The sequence below is a fragment of the Ochotona curzoniae genome, unplaced genomic scaffold (assembly GCF_017591425.1).
Source record: "Ochotona curzoniae isolate NIBS_2020 unplaced genomic scaffold, NIBS_Ocur_1.0 contig_883, whole genome shotgun sequence".
NCBI classification, from domain to species: Eukaryota; Metazoa; Chordata; class Mammalia; order Lagomorpha; family Ochotonidae; genus Ochotona; species Ochotona curzoniae.
In genome coordinates, this window is record NW_024466599.1 from 16353361 (window position 1) to 16368805 (window position 15445).

Sequence of the window (15445 nt, forward strand, 5' to 3'; positions counted from 1 at the left end):
GAAAGAGAAGCACACAGTTGAAAGACTGTCACTACTTGACCTCAAGACTAACATCAAATTGCAGTTACCAAGACAACATGTTAGCAAAAAAACAGACCAATCAATGGAACAGAACAGCCTAGAAACAGATCCACACAAATGCAGGCAGCTTTGTCTTTGACAAATGAACCAATGCAACACAATAAAGCAGACTTCTGGCAAATGGTATCAGAACAACTGGGCGTCCGTCCGAATTGAAAAAACAAACACAAAAAACAAAAACCCTTAATTTAGTTAGGCTTACACTCTCCACAAAGGTTAACTAAAGGGCCTGGCACAATGGCTTGATTGGCTAATCCTCCTTCTTCAAGTGCTGGGATCCCATATGGGTGTCAGAGTTTGTGTCCTGGCTGCTCCATTTCCCATCCAGCTCCCTGCCTGTGACCTGACATAACAGCAGAGGATGGCCCAAAGCCTTAGGGCCTTGCACCCATGTGGGAGACCACGAAGAAGTTCCTGGCTCTGGATTGGGCTAAGATCCTGCTGTTGTGGCCACTTGAGGAGTGAGCCAACAGATGGAAGATCTTTCTCTGTTTCTCTTTCTCTCTGTAGATCTGCCTTTCCAACAAAAACAAAGAAATAGTTCATTTAAATAGGTCATATGTCCAAATGTGAAAAATAAAACCATAAAACGCCTAGAAGGTAACAACAAAAAAAAACTAGATGACCTTGGGTTTGTTAAGAATGATGCCAAAGGCACGACCCGCAGAAGTATGAGTTGAACTTCACTAAAGTTCAAAGTTACTCAGTCAGCATTGTGTAACGGCGGATTAAGCTACTGTCTGCAAGGCTGGCATCTTATGTAAGTTCAGGTCCAGATGCTCCACTTCTATGCAGTCTAGCTCCAAGAAGGTCCAAGTGGAATTCAAGTTTCTGGCTGCAGCCCAGCTCAGACCTAGGTGAGCTGACCACTTAGTGAGTAAGTACATGAATCTCTCTTACTCCCCTCTGCCTTTCAAATAAATAAATCTTACAAAAATTCTAGTCTGTAAAACACATGGTTTAGAGAATGAAAAGTTGAGTCACAGCCTGGAGAAAGTATTTTCAAAAGAGCTGATAATGGACTACTACTCCAAATACATCAATAATTCTTAGCTCTCTACCATCTGTCATCAACGAAATACAATTTAATGTGAGATGTCATACCACATATTTGTTAGAATCCATAATACTGGCAACAGGGAGTAAGAACAGGGAGTAACAGGAATTGTCATTAGTTGCTGATGTAAATGCACAATGATACAGCCTCTCTGGAAAACAATTCAGCTGTCAGAAAACTAAACCTACTCTAACTATACGAACTAGCAAATGTGCTTGTTGGTACTTGCCCAAAGGAACTGAACAACTATTTCCACAAAAAAGCCTTCACACTGACAAGTATCTAAAAGCTTTATTCAGAATTGTTAAAACTCAGAAGCAATAAAGATGTCCTTCAGCAAGTGAATAAACTGTGATACATTCAGACAATGGAATATTATTGGGTACTAAAAAAATTATTAAGTGATGAAGGGCTACTGAAGAAATTTGAATGCATATTACTAAGTGAAAGAAGCTAATCTGAAAAGATCAGATCCTATCTGATGCTAATTGCATAGCTTTCAGGAAAAGACAAAACTATGGAAACAGAACATTCATGGTTACCAGCCACCAGCGGTAAAGGATGAGCAGGCACAGCACAGAGGACTTTCAGGGCCTGATCCTCTAACAGCTGATACATATCCTTACGTGCTTGTCCAAATCCACAGAGCGCACAACACCAACAGCAAACCCCAATGTAAGCTACAGACTCTAACCATGACCTGTCAGTGCAGGTTCATCAAAGACTGTTCTTTGGGGAATACATAGGTTATATCTGGCTCTAGTTTGTCGTAAACTTAAAACTGCAATAAGAAGCAAAGTCTTAAAATAATTATTGGGGACCGGCATGATGGCTAAGTGGCTAAAATCCTCGCCTTGTGGTCTGCTGCAATCCTTTATGGGCACTGGTTTGTGTCCTGGGTTGCTCCATTTCCCTCCAGCTCCCTGCTTGTGGCTTAGGAAAGCAGTCAAGGACGGCCCAAAGACTTGGGGCCTTGCACCCGCCTGGGAAACCCAAAAGAAGCTCCTGGCTTCTAGCTATCGATTGGCTCAGCTCTGGCCTTTGTGAAAATTGGGGAGTGAACCAGTAGATGGAAGATTTCTCTGTCTCTTCTTCTCTCTGTATATTTGACTTTCCAATAAACATAAATAAATCTTACAAAAATAATAAAATAAAATGATTACTAAGAGACATTACTCAATTAAAAGAATGCAAAGAAGTTGAATAGAGGGCCTGGCACAGTAGCCTAGAGGCTAAAGTCCTCGTCTTGCTTGTGTTGGGATCCCATATGGGTGCCAGTTTTAATCCTGGCAGCCTTGCTTCCCATCCAGCTCCCAGGCCACAGCCTGGGAAAGCAGTCCACCCGCGTGGAAATAAGCCAAATACAAACCCCACACTTGCTGATTTCATATACATTAAACATCTAGAAAAGACATACAGAGATAGAAATGAGGTAGTGGTTGCCTGTGGTGTAGGGGGCGCGGAGATGGAGAGGTGATTACAGAAAATTGTAACTGACTGTGGTGATCGATTGTTGCATAACTGCATCTGCTAAAAAAACCCACTGAACTGTACAGTACATAGGGAAACTTCATGGTGCCTGAATTAGAGCTCAACAAAACCCCAATCAAACAAAACGTGACTGGTCTTATGCCTCCGGATATTATTGTGACGTATTTTGGTATAGGCTTATATATTCAAAGTCCTTGCCTTTTACCTGTGTATTCCCTTCACGTGGAAAAAGAGAAAAACAAAAAACTTTGTGCAGCCTGATTTTTTTCTTCTTTTTGTTTAACGCTCCTATTGCTTATCCTACCAGAACTGCATGCTTGTAGGAATGGTGCAGGGTAGGCGCTTGTCTAATGGTTAAGACACTTGCATCACACATCAAACTGCCTGGGTTTGATTCCTGGTTCCAGCTTCCTGCTACTGCAAAGCCTGGAAGGCAACATGATGGCTCAAGTAGCTGAGTTTACACCATCCATGCAGGAGAGCTGCACTGAATTCCCAGCTCCTAGCTTCATTCTGAGTCAGTCCTGGTTGTTGTAGACGTGGGGAATGAACCAGCACATGGGAGCTCTCTTAAATAAATATACAAGAATTGAAATAGGTACAACATTGTCACAGTGGCCTATAGGTTAAGAGGACAGACTTGGGGGCCAGACTCTGAACCAACTCTACTACTTCACTAGCTCTGTAACCTTGGACAAGTTATTTAACCTGTTTTCATTTAAAAGTAAAAAGAAAACACAAAGAGACGATAAATTTAAGGACCTCACACAAGTACCTAGACTAGCAAGTCATCACTAAAAAGCAGGTTGTTTTTTTTAAAACTATCAGTGATGGCTTCATAATTTTCTAGTTTTCTAAAAATGGTAGCAATATTAGCATATAATTTATTTAATCTCATAGAAACTTTTTCCCATTTCTATGGATTTTTCACCCCCCAACCCATACCTGTTGATCTCCCTAACTACGTTCATTTATATTCACTGGTTCAGCAACTACCACTATGAATTCTACCAGTTAATGAAGACCTGATGCTGTGTCACAAGGCCTTTGAACTAACAACCAAATTCAAACCTTCCACCAGCTTTGATTCTTCATTGCATTGGTGTCACCCAAGTTAGAGCCTTAGGAATTCCTGATTCTTGCCTAGGCTATGTGGAGCAGGACCCAGGCACTGCCAGCTTTTTAAAGCTTCCCACGTGATTCCAGTGCAAAGCCAAGCTGCAGAATCTCCAAGTCAGCCCTCGGCCTGCCTCTCAAGCCTCAATGTTCAGTTGCTGTTCTGCACTGCCGCTCTAGCTGTACTGATCTGAGAACTGCAGCCCCTCCTCCAGCCTCACTGTTTCTCCACCGCGTTTCTTTACATGTCTTCCATCGCCTAAATCATCTTTTGGATGTGGCAGTTGCTTTCTTGGGGGAATCTTTCCTGTCACCAATCTATGATAATGTTCAATTAGGTACTCCTCTTGGTACTTCCTTGTACCAAGTACATCTACCACTGTGCAACTCCTTTATAATTATCTGCTCATGGTTCTGACCCCCTCACCTAAGGCTCAGACCAACCAATGTTCACCTTTGTATCTCCAGGACCCAGCATCTTTGCCTGTTGTTTTGCAAATTCTCAATATATTCAATGAAGAACTTTCCAGAGAAGAGGAAAGGCCTACTGGAAAGAGGATGACTATGCTAGGCACTGGTGGAGGGGTGGATTTTGATCCCAATTTCTCTTCACCCAAGCGCTTAAAACCACAAGCTTGTTCACTTAAGTCTAACAGTGCTTAAATCAAACTGCCCACAAGCATTCATGGCAACAACTAAGAATAAGCAGTATCTTGTAAAACCTTCCAATCTTTTCAGAAAAAAACTTGTAGTGCGAGTTATGGATACATAATAGTCTACCATCCTAGATGATGCATTACTTTATTTATGTCAGCAATAACATTAGAACTGAAATGTTTTTGAGTTTCAAAATACATATGCTTATCCTGGATTAAATTACCCCGGCCTTGACCATTTAAAAATTTCTTTTGTCTTTTGTGGTAGAAAACAATTTGCTGCCATTTACCCAGAGACTACATTAAAAAGAGAAATTCCAAAGATATTTAGTCATGAGTATACATCACTAATTTAAAAGTTTTAAAGGAATGTGTCAAAAGAAATACACAATACAAATAATGTCATTTGTGTCCTTTTAATAAACGCATTTGCATAGTAATATCACAATTTTGTAAAAATAAGATTATTTCATGCCAAGCGTGCCCAGCATTTGCACAATCTCAATACCTTTATAACACTATAGTTTTCAAGACACACAAATAAAAATTTAAGGCAAAACAGCATTTTGCAACAATTTAATAATTTATTACATAACAGTAGCATTACAGCAGCATCCAATAATGCCACTATAGGCAAAGTCTCTTTTCCCATTATAGTTTCTATTTACAAGAATTCGTAACTTGGTAAAATCTACTCTAAGGAAACTTGGCAAACAAAATTTTGGACTGAAATTGGCATTTCTTCATCTACTTTTCTTTCCCCAGTTTCTTTGAACCTACAAGCATTCATATTGTCCTTTAAAACATTAAAATAGCAGATACATTGTTAAAAGTTTTGTTATTTTAAAACAACTTTTATGATAAAAACTCAGAGAAATGATAGAATGAAGGGGGGGTCAATTTAAATCTTCAAATGGTCTAAAATCAGCTTTTCTTTTGCATTTTAGGTTTCTGGATTTTTTTTTTTTTCATTGCTGGAAAGCCATCAGGTTTAATTACATACTTTAAAATAATGATCATATTGAAATATTTAAACAAATGGGTGTTTTGATTAATTATTTCTTACAGAATTAAAATTTGTCTAGTTGTACTTTTATTTTTAAATTCCAGGTTTCTGATACGCATTTTCTTTCTATTGTCACCCTCTAAGCAAAGTGAAAGTGGCCTCTAACTGGCAGAAGGAAGAGAACGCCTGGGCGCTGGCTGAGGAGCTGCAAGGGACTGCGGGCTTTCTGAAGGAGAATTTCGGTTATTTTGTCATACAGTGCCCTTTCTTTCCAGCTTTCTTTGAAATATATGACAAAATACTCATACAGGGTGGTGTTTCATTTAACAGAATAAATCTATGCTAAAGATTGACATTCAGCTTAAATATGCCTGTATAAATGTAATCCATAGGTACCTGTTTCACATATTTTTAGACAGATTACAGATGCGAAAACTCTGTCATTCTAACAAACTATCACTGTAAAAGTGAGGCGGTTTGAGCTATAAAAATATCTTTGGAATAACTTATCAGTATATTAAATAGGTCCAAATTCAAAATTATAAAGATGAAATGCTATTCTAAATAATACAACTAATTAACAATGGTTTGGTAGCTAATCTTGGGGTGGATAATCGATTTAATGTAACTGCCCTTAATCTGAACCCAAACTGAAGCTTTGGTAAAAAAGCAGAAAGTTCAGGAAATAAGAAGTCAGGTAATTCATACAATTTGGAAAAGTCAGTTAAATTTACAAAGGCCCAATTTTTGCACAGTTTTTTTCAGTGACTAAGCAAATCTATTATTCTACCTATAAAATGGTCTTACTGCCTTCCTATTAATGTTATACTTACTCTATAAAGGATCATGTGATGTCCAATGCTGACAACGGAGGTGTCCTAGCTGGCAGAATTCTCATCCCAGGGAGCACACAGACGGCTCTCCCTAGAGCTACACAATCTGAAGCATGCTGGAGTGCAGACATCTGAACTCTGCCAATGTTAGCTAAATTACTGATTGGTTCTCAGGTGCTGTAAAGTTATAATTTAGGCATGTCCCACTGAAAAATTTATTCATAATGTATAGGCACATTAACATCAATATTGCACAAAATACACTTCTAACTTCAACTGAGAGGTATCAAAACATACTTCACTCTTCTTCAGAGAACTCGGAGAGGAAATAGACTGTGATTGTATGAAAACTTCCTGATAACACCTTTACATTCATTCACTAACAGTAGATTGCACTGCAGTTTGTAAACATTTGTAATTGCACAAACTTCTCACTGATTTTTAAATATAGTTTAATACTGTCTACTAAAATCCCTTTATTTGCTTCAGCTAAGTACGCTCAGATATGTGCGGATATCTGTTTTATCTAAAGTGTTTTCCAGCCATGGAAAAGAGATAAAATCACATGCCAAAACAGCCAATGTGGTTGACAAGTTGGCATTAGCCAGAGAAGTCTGGATAGCATATCAGTCTTCTAGCTTTCAAGGAGCTTCCTACACATGGGGTTTCACGGACACGTCCTCCCTTCCCTCAGAGCTGCTACAGACTACAGTTTGTGTGTCTGCTTCAGGGGCATTTAAATCCTCGAAGGATCTTATCATCCTTGCTAACTATGTCGAGAGTGTCACCCAGTCTCTTTTTGTGTGCTGGGACATGATTAAAACAGGTTGCATGAATTCTGACTTTAAGCTGGGGAAGGCTTCCTAAGTCATACTCAAGGATGGGAGCCTTTCACTTCTGAAAAAGAACCCATTTTTATGTTGTCACTAAAACAGGAACAACTATTCAGCAGCATGTGATGCTGAATCTTCATTTGTTCAGAGCAGCCTTCAACCCCAAAGGGATTGTCAAGGCCCAGTGCTCATGTGGGGGCAGGCGCAACAGACCAAGCAGATCTTACTCCGCCCAGCCACCCCAGCAGGCCACATCTTGCTTCTGCAAGAAATGCCCCATTCCCCCGGGGCATTGTTCTCATCCCAAAAACAGAATAAAGAGGAAAGGTAATTTCCAGTTCTTGGCCCTTAACTAAATCTAAATATTGGTACCCATAGTGGCATTTTAGAAAATAATTAACAGTGCATATTTGAGGGCAAATCACATATTAAGCCAAGAGCTCATGGGGATTAGGATTAGATCAAACATAGCAGCAGAACATAAGCAAACTTTACCTGAATTCTGTAACGAATATACATGTTGCAATAACATCAGAAAAGCATTGCAGCCCATTCCAAACCAGCAAGAAAAGTTTGTGCAAATAGTGGGTCTTTGTGTGTTTGAACTCCCACCATGTAAGGGCAAACTCAATATGCATGCTAATGACCTACAGTTACCGAATCAGAAAAGAAGAAAAAATGCTAAAGGTGCCAGAGTGAACAGCAGGGAAAGCCACACAAAGACCCACTATCCTTTAACTTATTACAAATAAATTTTAACTAAATCAGAAACACAGAGAAATAATCACAAGTGGCTCTAACATTCGAACGAAGTAAATGAATTGTGTAGGAGATATTTGATCAGGGCTGCCGGCCCTGCCTCCACGCTAGAGTCAAACTTGGATAGTGGGTCTCTGGGGTGCTTTCACAACTGGAAGACAACATTGGGTCCTAAAAAAAGAAAAACGAGGAATAAAATGAACATAATGCAAATCAGGTGGGTAAGAAAAAAATTTGACTGATAATAACATGCAACACCAACTAGACAGATTTTCTCTATTCAAATCCTCAACCTTTAAAAAATGTTCTAATTTTACAGTTAAAATAAAAGAATACTTGTAAGGGTCACAGAAACACAACTGTAAACTGCAGCTTAAGCAGAGATTCATACAAAAGCTGTGAGTGCACGACGCATTTCCCAAAGTCTCAGCAGTGTAACCATGCTCTTAAACCAAGTCCTGACTGGACATGTGAAGCGTGTTTTGAGCCATATCCTATTAAAGTTGCAGGTTTATATTCATATAAGTTTAACGTGAGTGAATTTCATAGCTGCCAATAAATTTATTCTTTATCTTCTATGAAATACAACTATGATTCTTTAATGTCTTGTAGGTTATTATTTTAAATAAATAAAATCAGTATTCCTCCCTCTTCTGAGTGACCTGAAACAGATTTTTTTACAGAAACAACAAACCTCCTCAAGAGAATCTACTTAAGATTATCCTCAAGCTGCATAATTAAGAGTTTGGTTATTCCAGGACAAATTACGAACCCATGTCCACTTGTTTCATGCTTAGTCATCCAGTTAGATCAAACAAAAAAATCCACATACATTAACCAAAAACAAAGTATTAAGTAAGCTGGTGGTAACAATTTCATAAGAAAGAGAACACCTCCCAGTAGCCTCTCTCCTTACAGAGTTTAGGGGATCTCCTCCCAGCACAGATTTGAATAAATAGTCACTGCGTCACTTAACTCCAAAGTTCCCTGAGAACAAGCAGGGTTCTTCCAGGCTTACATTCTCAGTGCCCAATGAACAGTGGGGAGACAGCCACAGGCTGCTAACAAAGCCGTGAAAGCATGACATAAATTCCAAAAATACCCTTGAGAGTAGAACCTGAAGCCTTCAGGGACTTTAACCCATGACAATCACTATATAGGTCAGTGCTGACTAAAGGATAACTCTCCCTTGTTTTTTTATTTATTTTTTTTATTTCAGGAAGGGCTTGAAATTGGTCACTTCAAGAGTTGTGCTGCCCAGTGCAACAGTCATCAGCCGTGGGTGCTAATCACTTTAGTTACTGAAACAAGAATTGAAAATGCTTAAAACCTACATGACTAGCGCCCACTGTACTGGATATTGCAGATTGTTTTTTTGTATATATTTTTTTTCATCACAGAAAGGCCTACTGAATGAGTGCTAGTTAGAGTGGGGGCTCTAAATAAGGAAACTGAGCTCTAGCAGTTTCACCCACACTCACAAAGCACATTCTATTCAAAAGTAATTTCCATGGCAAATATGCCCTTTGGAAATGTCCAGGTATCATTCACATATCAAACACTCATCGACAACCTGCTAGGCTGCTGTCTAGGGCTGGTATGAGACATTGTGGGTTAAGCCTTCCTGTATGACACCAGAAACAAATATGGAAGCATGATTTTCAGTTCCTGCTGCTCTACTTGCATTGACTTGGGAGGCAGCAGAAAATGGCCCCAGTACTTGGGCCCTTGCCATCCGCAAGGGAGATCTGGGTGGATTTGCTGGTTCTGTGTCTGGCTTGGCCCATACCTGGCTGCTGCAGCCATTTGCGGTGTGAACCAACGGATCAAAGATCTTTTTTTTTTTCTGCCTCTTCCTCTCACTCTGTCACTCTTTCAAATAAAATAAAATCTTAAAAATACAAGAATAAAAAGTGGTCCTCCAATTAACTTTTTGGGAAGGTCACCTTCCTAGGAAGTTGTTACTGTCCTGAAGTAGATTTTTCCAGGATAAAACTTTTAAAAAATTTACCTTAGTTGAGATGCAGAGTGGAAGAGACAAAGATACATGGAGTGTTTTCTTATCTGTGGGTGCACTCCCTAAATGCCCGGTTACCAGGATTGGACTGAATCATAGGACCCAGTCTCCCACAGGGTGGTAAGAACCCAATCAACTGAGCTGTCACCACGTCCTCCATTAGCAGAAAGCTGGAGCCAGGAGGCAGAGAATATACAATCTGGGAATGGATGCAGGTGTCTTAACTGCTAGGTTAAGATAGGGATTTTTAAATTATCCGATACAGAAACCTGAAGGAACAAGTCACAAAACAGGAGGGGAAAGAAAAGGGACACGGCGTGGTTCTGGCCTTTCTTTAGAACAGCTTTTACCTGCTATTTATGTCTCTTATGATGAGACTTAATTTGAAAACTATGCTTCAAAAACGAAAAGAAAAATATGCTCTGCTATTAGAAAACAAGATAAAAAGATAAGAAATATTTGAAAAAAAATCACTTTAGCTCACAGATGGTGTAAAAGCTAAATGTACTGATATGCCAGCCGAGGGTTCCAAGACCCAAGATCTGAAAAGTATTTTCCTCTCTCAGCTACAAGACACAGGTATTTCCTCTCTTAGATATCAGTATTTCTAACTAATCAGATAAAAAATGACTCCCAATCCCAGCAAACTGCTAACTTACGAGCAAAGCTTAAAAATGGACAATTAGTTGGGCAACTCAAGTTTTTACCATTTTCTTTACCTCTTCTCCTGAGATACTGAAACATTTTGGGGAATATTCAAGCCATTAAAAAAAACTAGATTCTTCTTGCCTCAAAACTGTAAATTTTAGTTGCTATATCAAGAAAGATACAAAGAGGAGCTTGCCTTTGGCATAACAGGTTAAGATGCAACCTGCAATGCTGGCATCCTATATAGGCAGGCACTGGTAGAAGTTCTGGCTGCTCCACTTCCAATCCAGCCTCCTGCTAATGTGCATGGGAAACCAGCAAAGGATGACCAAAGTCCTTGGGACCCTACACTGACATGAGAGACCCAGACAGAGTTCCTGGCTCCTGACTTCAGCCTGACTCAACTCTAGCCATTGTGACCATTTGGGGAGTAAAATCAGCATTTGGAAGAGCTCTTTCTCTCCCTTTCTCTCTCTGTAACTCTGCTTCACAAATAAATAAAATAAATCTTAGAAGAAAAAAGAAAAGAATTAAATGGAAGTTATATTCCTGGATCAGAGTTATTTTCACAAGTCTTAAAGCAGAGGCTAGGCATAATGTTACAGCATAAAACAAATTCATAATTCTTGTGCTACTGAATTAACACTGGTATGTTCTCAGTATCTAGAGTAAAATGAAAGACTAGAGTAAAATGAAAATGCTTTTAAATAGCATCACAAGAATGATAAAAATTCAAATAATATGTATTATAAAATGAAAAAGTCAAATGGGTAGGAGAAAGTGAAATCTTTTTTATAAACATTACTTCCAAGTATTGGCTATTCTCTAATTTGCCATAATGCCATGTTTACTGTCAATCATAAGAACGGCTAGGAAACTACCAAGAAATCATTTTACAAAATTGCAAATTTCACAATTTGAAAGCTAGATCCATATTTTGAAAATATGAAATAAACCTAGAACCATATATCCCCTGTGGCATGAAGTATGGAAGTTTTAAACAGGTTATTTAATTTGCTTCCAACATGGGTAATATGGAAATACGTGGGAAAGGAGAAGATTGCAATGGCTTCTGTATACTTAAGAACCATTTTGAAATGTTAAATAGGACAGTTTCAGCTATCTTTCATTAAGCTGAAAATTACTAGGTGTTTAAGAAAAGGATGGCAGTGAAAAAAAGTTAGAGTCCAGACAGACACTGGTATGCAGCCAGTACCTGTGAGAGAAACTCTGCCTTTGCTCTCAAATAAAACCCAATATGAAGGTCTAAAGCTGGCAGAAAGTATTTAAGCTAAAGCAGTATAACCGCTTTGCTTTACTTTAAATATTAGTGTACCTTTGCTCTAAGTGCTGAGTTCAAAATCTGATCTGCAACAAAACTAAATGCTGCATATTTAAGTCTTCACACCAGAAGGAAGGTGAAAAATCTGGGATTACTCACACTGTTGGCTTGGATCTGAGTCTGTTGTCATCTTGACGTAGTTGGAAGGAAAGAGACCAGTCACCCCGTTGATTTCCCCTTGCCACCAGTCGGGATCATCTTTGTTCATTACATTGATCAGTTGTCCCTTGGAGAAATTGAGCTCATCTTCATTGTTTGCGACATAGTCATACATGGCAATCACCTGGCACACTATCAGAAAAATGACAAAATAACAAATTAGTTATTCCTACAAGGACTGAATGCCAAATTCTCCATTGGATTTAAATTGCTAAAATACTATGATTAGGCTAAAATTTCCCCTGAAATTGGCTCACTTTCTCTAACCTTCCTTCTCTCATCCCACGTCTTTGAAAACATGAGTTTCACAACTATAGGTGAAAACCCAGACGAACTGCTTCACTTCAAGTATCGCAGTGCAGTAGTTTCACGTTGAGAAACTTCAAGGAGGGGCTGGCATTGTGGTGCAGTGGATTAAGCGGCCACTTGTGATCCTAGCCTCCCATTTAGGTGTGTCAGTCCTGGTCCTGGCTACTTTACTTCCAATCCAGCTTCCTGTTAAGGTATTTGGGAAGGCTACAGATGATGTCCCAAGTACTTGGGTCCCTGACATTATGTGGGAGACCAGGATGGAGCTCCAGACTCATGGCTTCAGCTTGGTCCAATCAGAGCTGTTGCACCATTTAGGGAAGGAGCCTGTCTCTCGCACGTCACTCTCTCTCTCTCTGTCACTATCTTTGCTGTTGCTCTTCCAAATAAATCCTTAAAAAACAAAAAAGGAAAATTTCCAAGAGTGAAGTAGTCCAGGCATCACTAAATAGCTGGCTATTTCCTTCACAGACCTTTCAGAAAGGAAGTTGTCACTGGCATATGACTTTAAGCAGTAAGAAAAGGACATTTGGTGGTGGTGGTGGTGGGGTGTATATCTCAAACAGTTAGCTAATCTAAGCAGCTGAGTTTTAACAAACTTGTCTGAGATACATGTTCATCCACTTCCATACCGGCATGAAAGGCAGGCGCGGTTCTTTCACTGCTTAGCCCCAGAAGTTTAACATGGCTGGCAGGAAACCATCCCTTCTGTCGCTTTTTCCCTCTGGCCTAAAAAATCAGGAAAACAAATACACAACTTAAAGATAAAACAATTCATGAGACATAACTTAAAATCAAGAAAACCTTTTCTTTTAAGACAGGACTGGGCTTTGTCACTGGGGCGTCCTGACTGGCAGGAGTGAGTCGTTCACTAAAGGCCTTTGGGCCCTGCTATACATCTAATGATGTGAGCTTCGGTGGGCGCCTCAGGTTACATACATATCGTCAGCGCAGCCTCTGAAGGGGCTGCAAACAGAGATGGCCGCATGGGCCACCAGTGGGATTACGTGATGGTGTCCCAGTTAGAATGCTGGACACTAAGGGTCTGTGCCGGGCTTCCCCTCTGGCCCACCATTCCTGGGTGTTAACTGACTCCACGGGGAGAGCACAACTAAGAGCTCCCTAATGGGAGATCTCCTGCATCCCCACCAGCTATCACTGAAAAACAACTGTGTCTCTAGACAAAATTATTCCTTCATTTGTTATTTATAAAATCAATTCAGCTGTGCTATAAATGAAGATAATATTTCTAAGTGATATGAATGACCTAAAATTTTTGTTAGTTTTATACTAAAGTAGATGGATATTACGGAATATTACCTGTAACTCCCCTTGCCACCACCCACTTGCATTTTTCTTTAGAATTAGTATCAGCTGCCCTGGTGCAAGGCTAAGTTGTTCAGAGCCGGAAGCAACATATGCTGATGTTACCTGAGCAATCTCTGAAAAGAAGGAAAAAATAAGGCACTATGAATTCAAGATTGCAACAGAACAAAGAGTGGAGCAATTTTTCAAAGCCACTCCTACACATACCAGGTTTTTTGTTTGATGTTCCAGACTTGGTAGCATTCCCGAAACCCTACAAGGAAAGGATAACGTTGTTTTATCGTTTCCAACGTTACTGACTTAAGCAAAAGTTACCCGAAATTAGAGATATCTTTGCTTGTCATTCTTTCTTTAAAATAAGACCCAAAGTAACAACAAACTTCTTATTAACCAAGCACATGAAGAATGCAACACTTGTGAGATCTGGGCTGCTACTGGAGAATTATCGACCATGGACACGGAGACAGCTCATTTCTGAATCTTCCCTAAGTGGTAACCATAACCATCCCGTGAGACAAGGGGTTAGCGTTAATGCCTACTGTGGCTGGCAGGTGTATCCTGGACATGTGAGTTTTGCTCCTTCTTTTCTAAGGGACCCTGTCTCACTAACAGCTCCTGTTGGATAAAAGGGAAACTTGCTAAACCTGACCTAAGAACAAAAACTCACCCTCAGGAGGAACTACGACTTCTGTGTGACTTTAAAGGATAAAATAGAGCCACATATTTCCCATTTTTAGGAATCTGAATAAAAATGTAAAGAAAGTAAGAATTTTCTTTTAGTTAACATAACTTTAATACGATATTGAACAGAGTTGGGCACAGCCTGCTAAACAACTGCTTACAATGCCAGTATCCATACTGGAGTGTCACCTGGAGTCCTAGTTGCTCTGCTTCTGATCCTAATACAATGAGGAAGGCAGCGTAAGAGGGCCCACGTATTTAGGTCCCTGCCACCCATCTGAGAAATCAGGATTGAGTTCCTGGTTCTGGCTTTAGTCCAGCCCAGTTCAGGCTGCTGCAGCCATCTGGGGAGTGAATAAACAGATGGAAAATCTTTGTGTCTATGTCTCTCCCTCCTGTCATTATTTCTAATTAACTGATTAATTAATTAATTTTAAGTAAAAATAAGAACTGAACATGACTAAAGAAAGCATACCTAAAACATTGTGCTACATGCCCAAGTAAAGGTGTTGCTTCAAGGAAAAGCATTTGTGTAATTAGCTAAACCAGTTTTTCATGGAGTATCATTTATTTCATAGTTAAATGAAATAAAAATAGTTAAATGGTTAACTATCTCAGACTTGAAATTCAGTAAACATCCTAAAAACAAATGGATTAAGCCTGTCATTTCAATGAAAACAGCCTTTAGGATTTGCTGGCAAAGACTAAATTTTTAAGTTTTCAAGGAAAAACTAAAATGTTGGAAAGTTTGACTCTAACACTGTTTGACAGCTTCCTTGCATCTAAAGATTTTTCTGATGAGTGGTGATATTAACAAGTGCTTTTTCTTTTTTAAGTTGTGTTATGGGGCTGACACAATGGCACAACAAGCAAAGCCTCTTCCTGCAGGTGCTGGCACCCCACACAGGTACGGTGTGTGTGTCCTGGCTGCTCCGCTTCCCATCCATCTCCCTGCTTGTGGCCTAGGCAAACAGTGGAGGACGGCCCAAAGCCTTTGGACTCTGCATACATGTGGGAGATCTGGTTTAGCTCTGGCTGCTGAGGTCCCCTGGGGAGTGAACCAGTGAATGGAAGTTCTTTCTCTTTCAGTCTCTCATTCTATTAATCTGCATTTCCAAAATAAATAAGTAA

At 39.6% G+C, this 15445-nt stretch overlaps 1 protein-coding gene across 4 annotated transcripts in view; it reads right to left on the minus strand.

Moving 5' to 3' along the window:
• Positions 1 to 15445, minus strand: part of ITSN2 (intersectin 2) — a 141715-nt gene that overhangs the window by 23581 nt on the left and 102689 nt on the right. For 2 of the 4 annotated variants that reach the window (XM_040992919.1, XM_040992918.1), the window contains 5 exons: positions 13841 to 13886; positions 13628 to 13749; positions 12940 to 13036; positions 11939 to 12130; positions 3619 to 8003 (listed from right to left, as the gene is read on the minus strand). In XM_040992919.1, the coding sequence (XP_040848853.1) occupies positions 8002 to 8003; positions 11939 to 12130; positions 12940 to 13036; positions 13628 to 13749; positions 13841 to 13886 (459 nt within the window). In that variant the 3' untranslated portion in view covers positions 3619 to 8001. Of the gene's footprint in view, positions 1 to 3618; positions 8004 to 11938; positions 12131 to 12939; positions 13037 to 13627; positions 13750 to 13840; positions 13887 to 15445 lie in introns of those variants that run through there. The other 2 variants (XM_040992917.1, XM_040992916.1) reach the window with 1 other exon arrangement.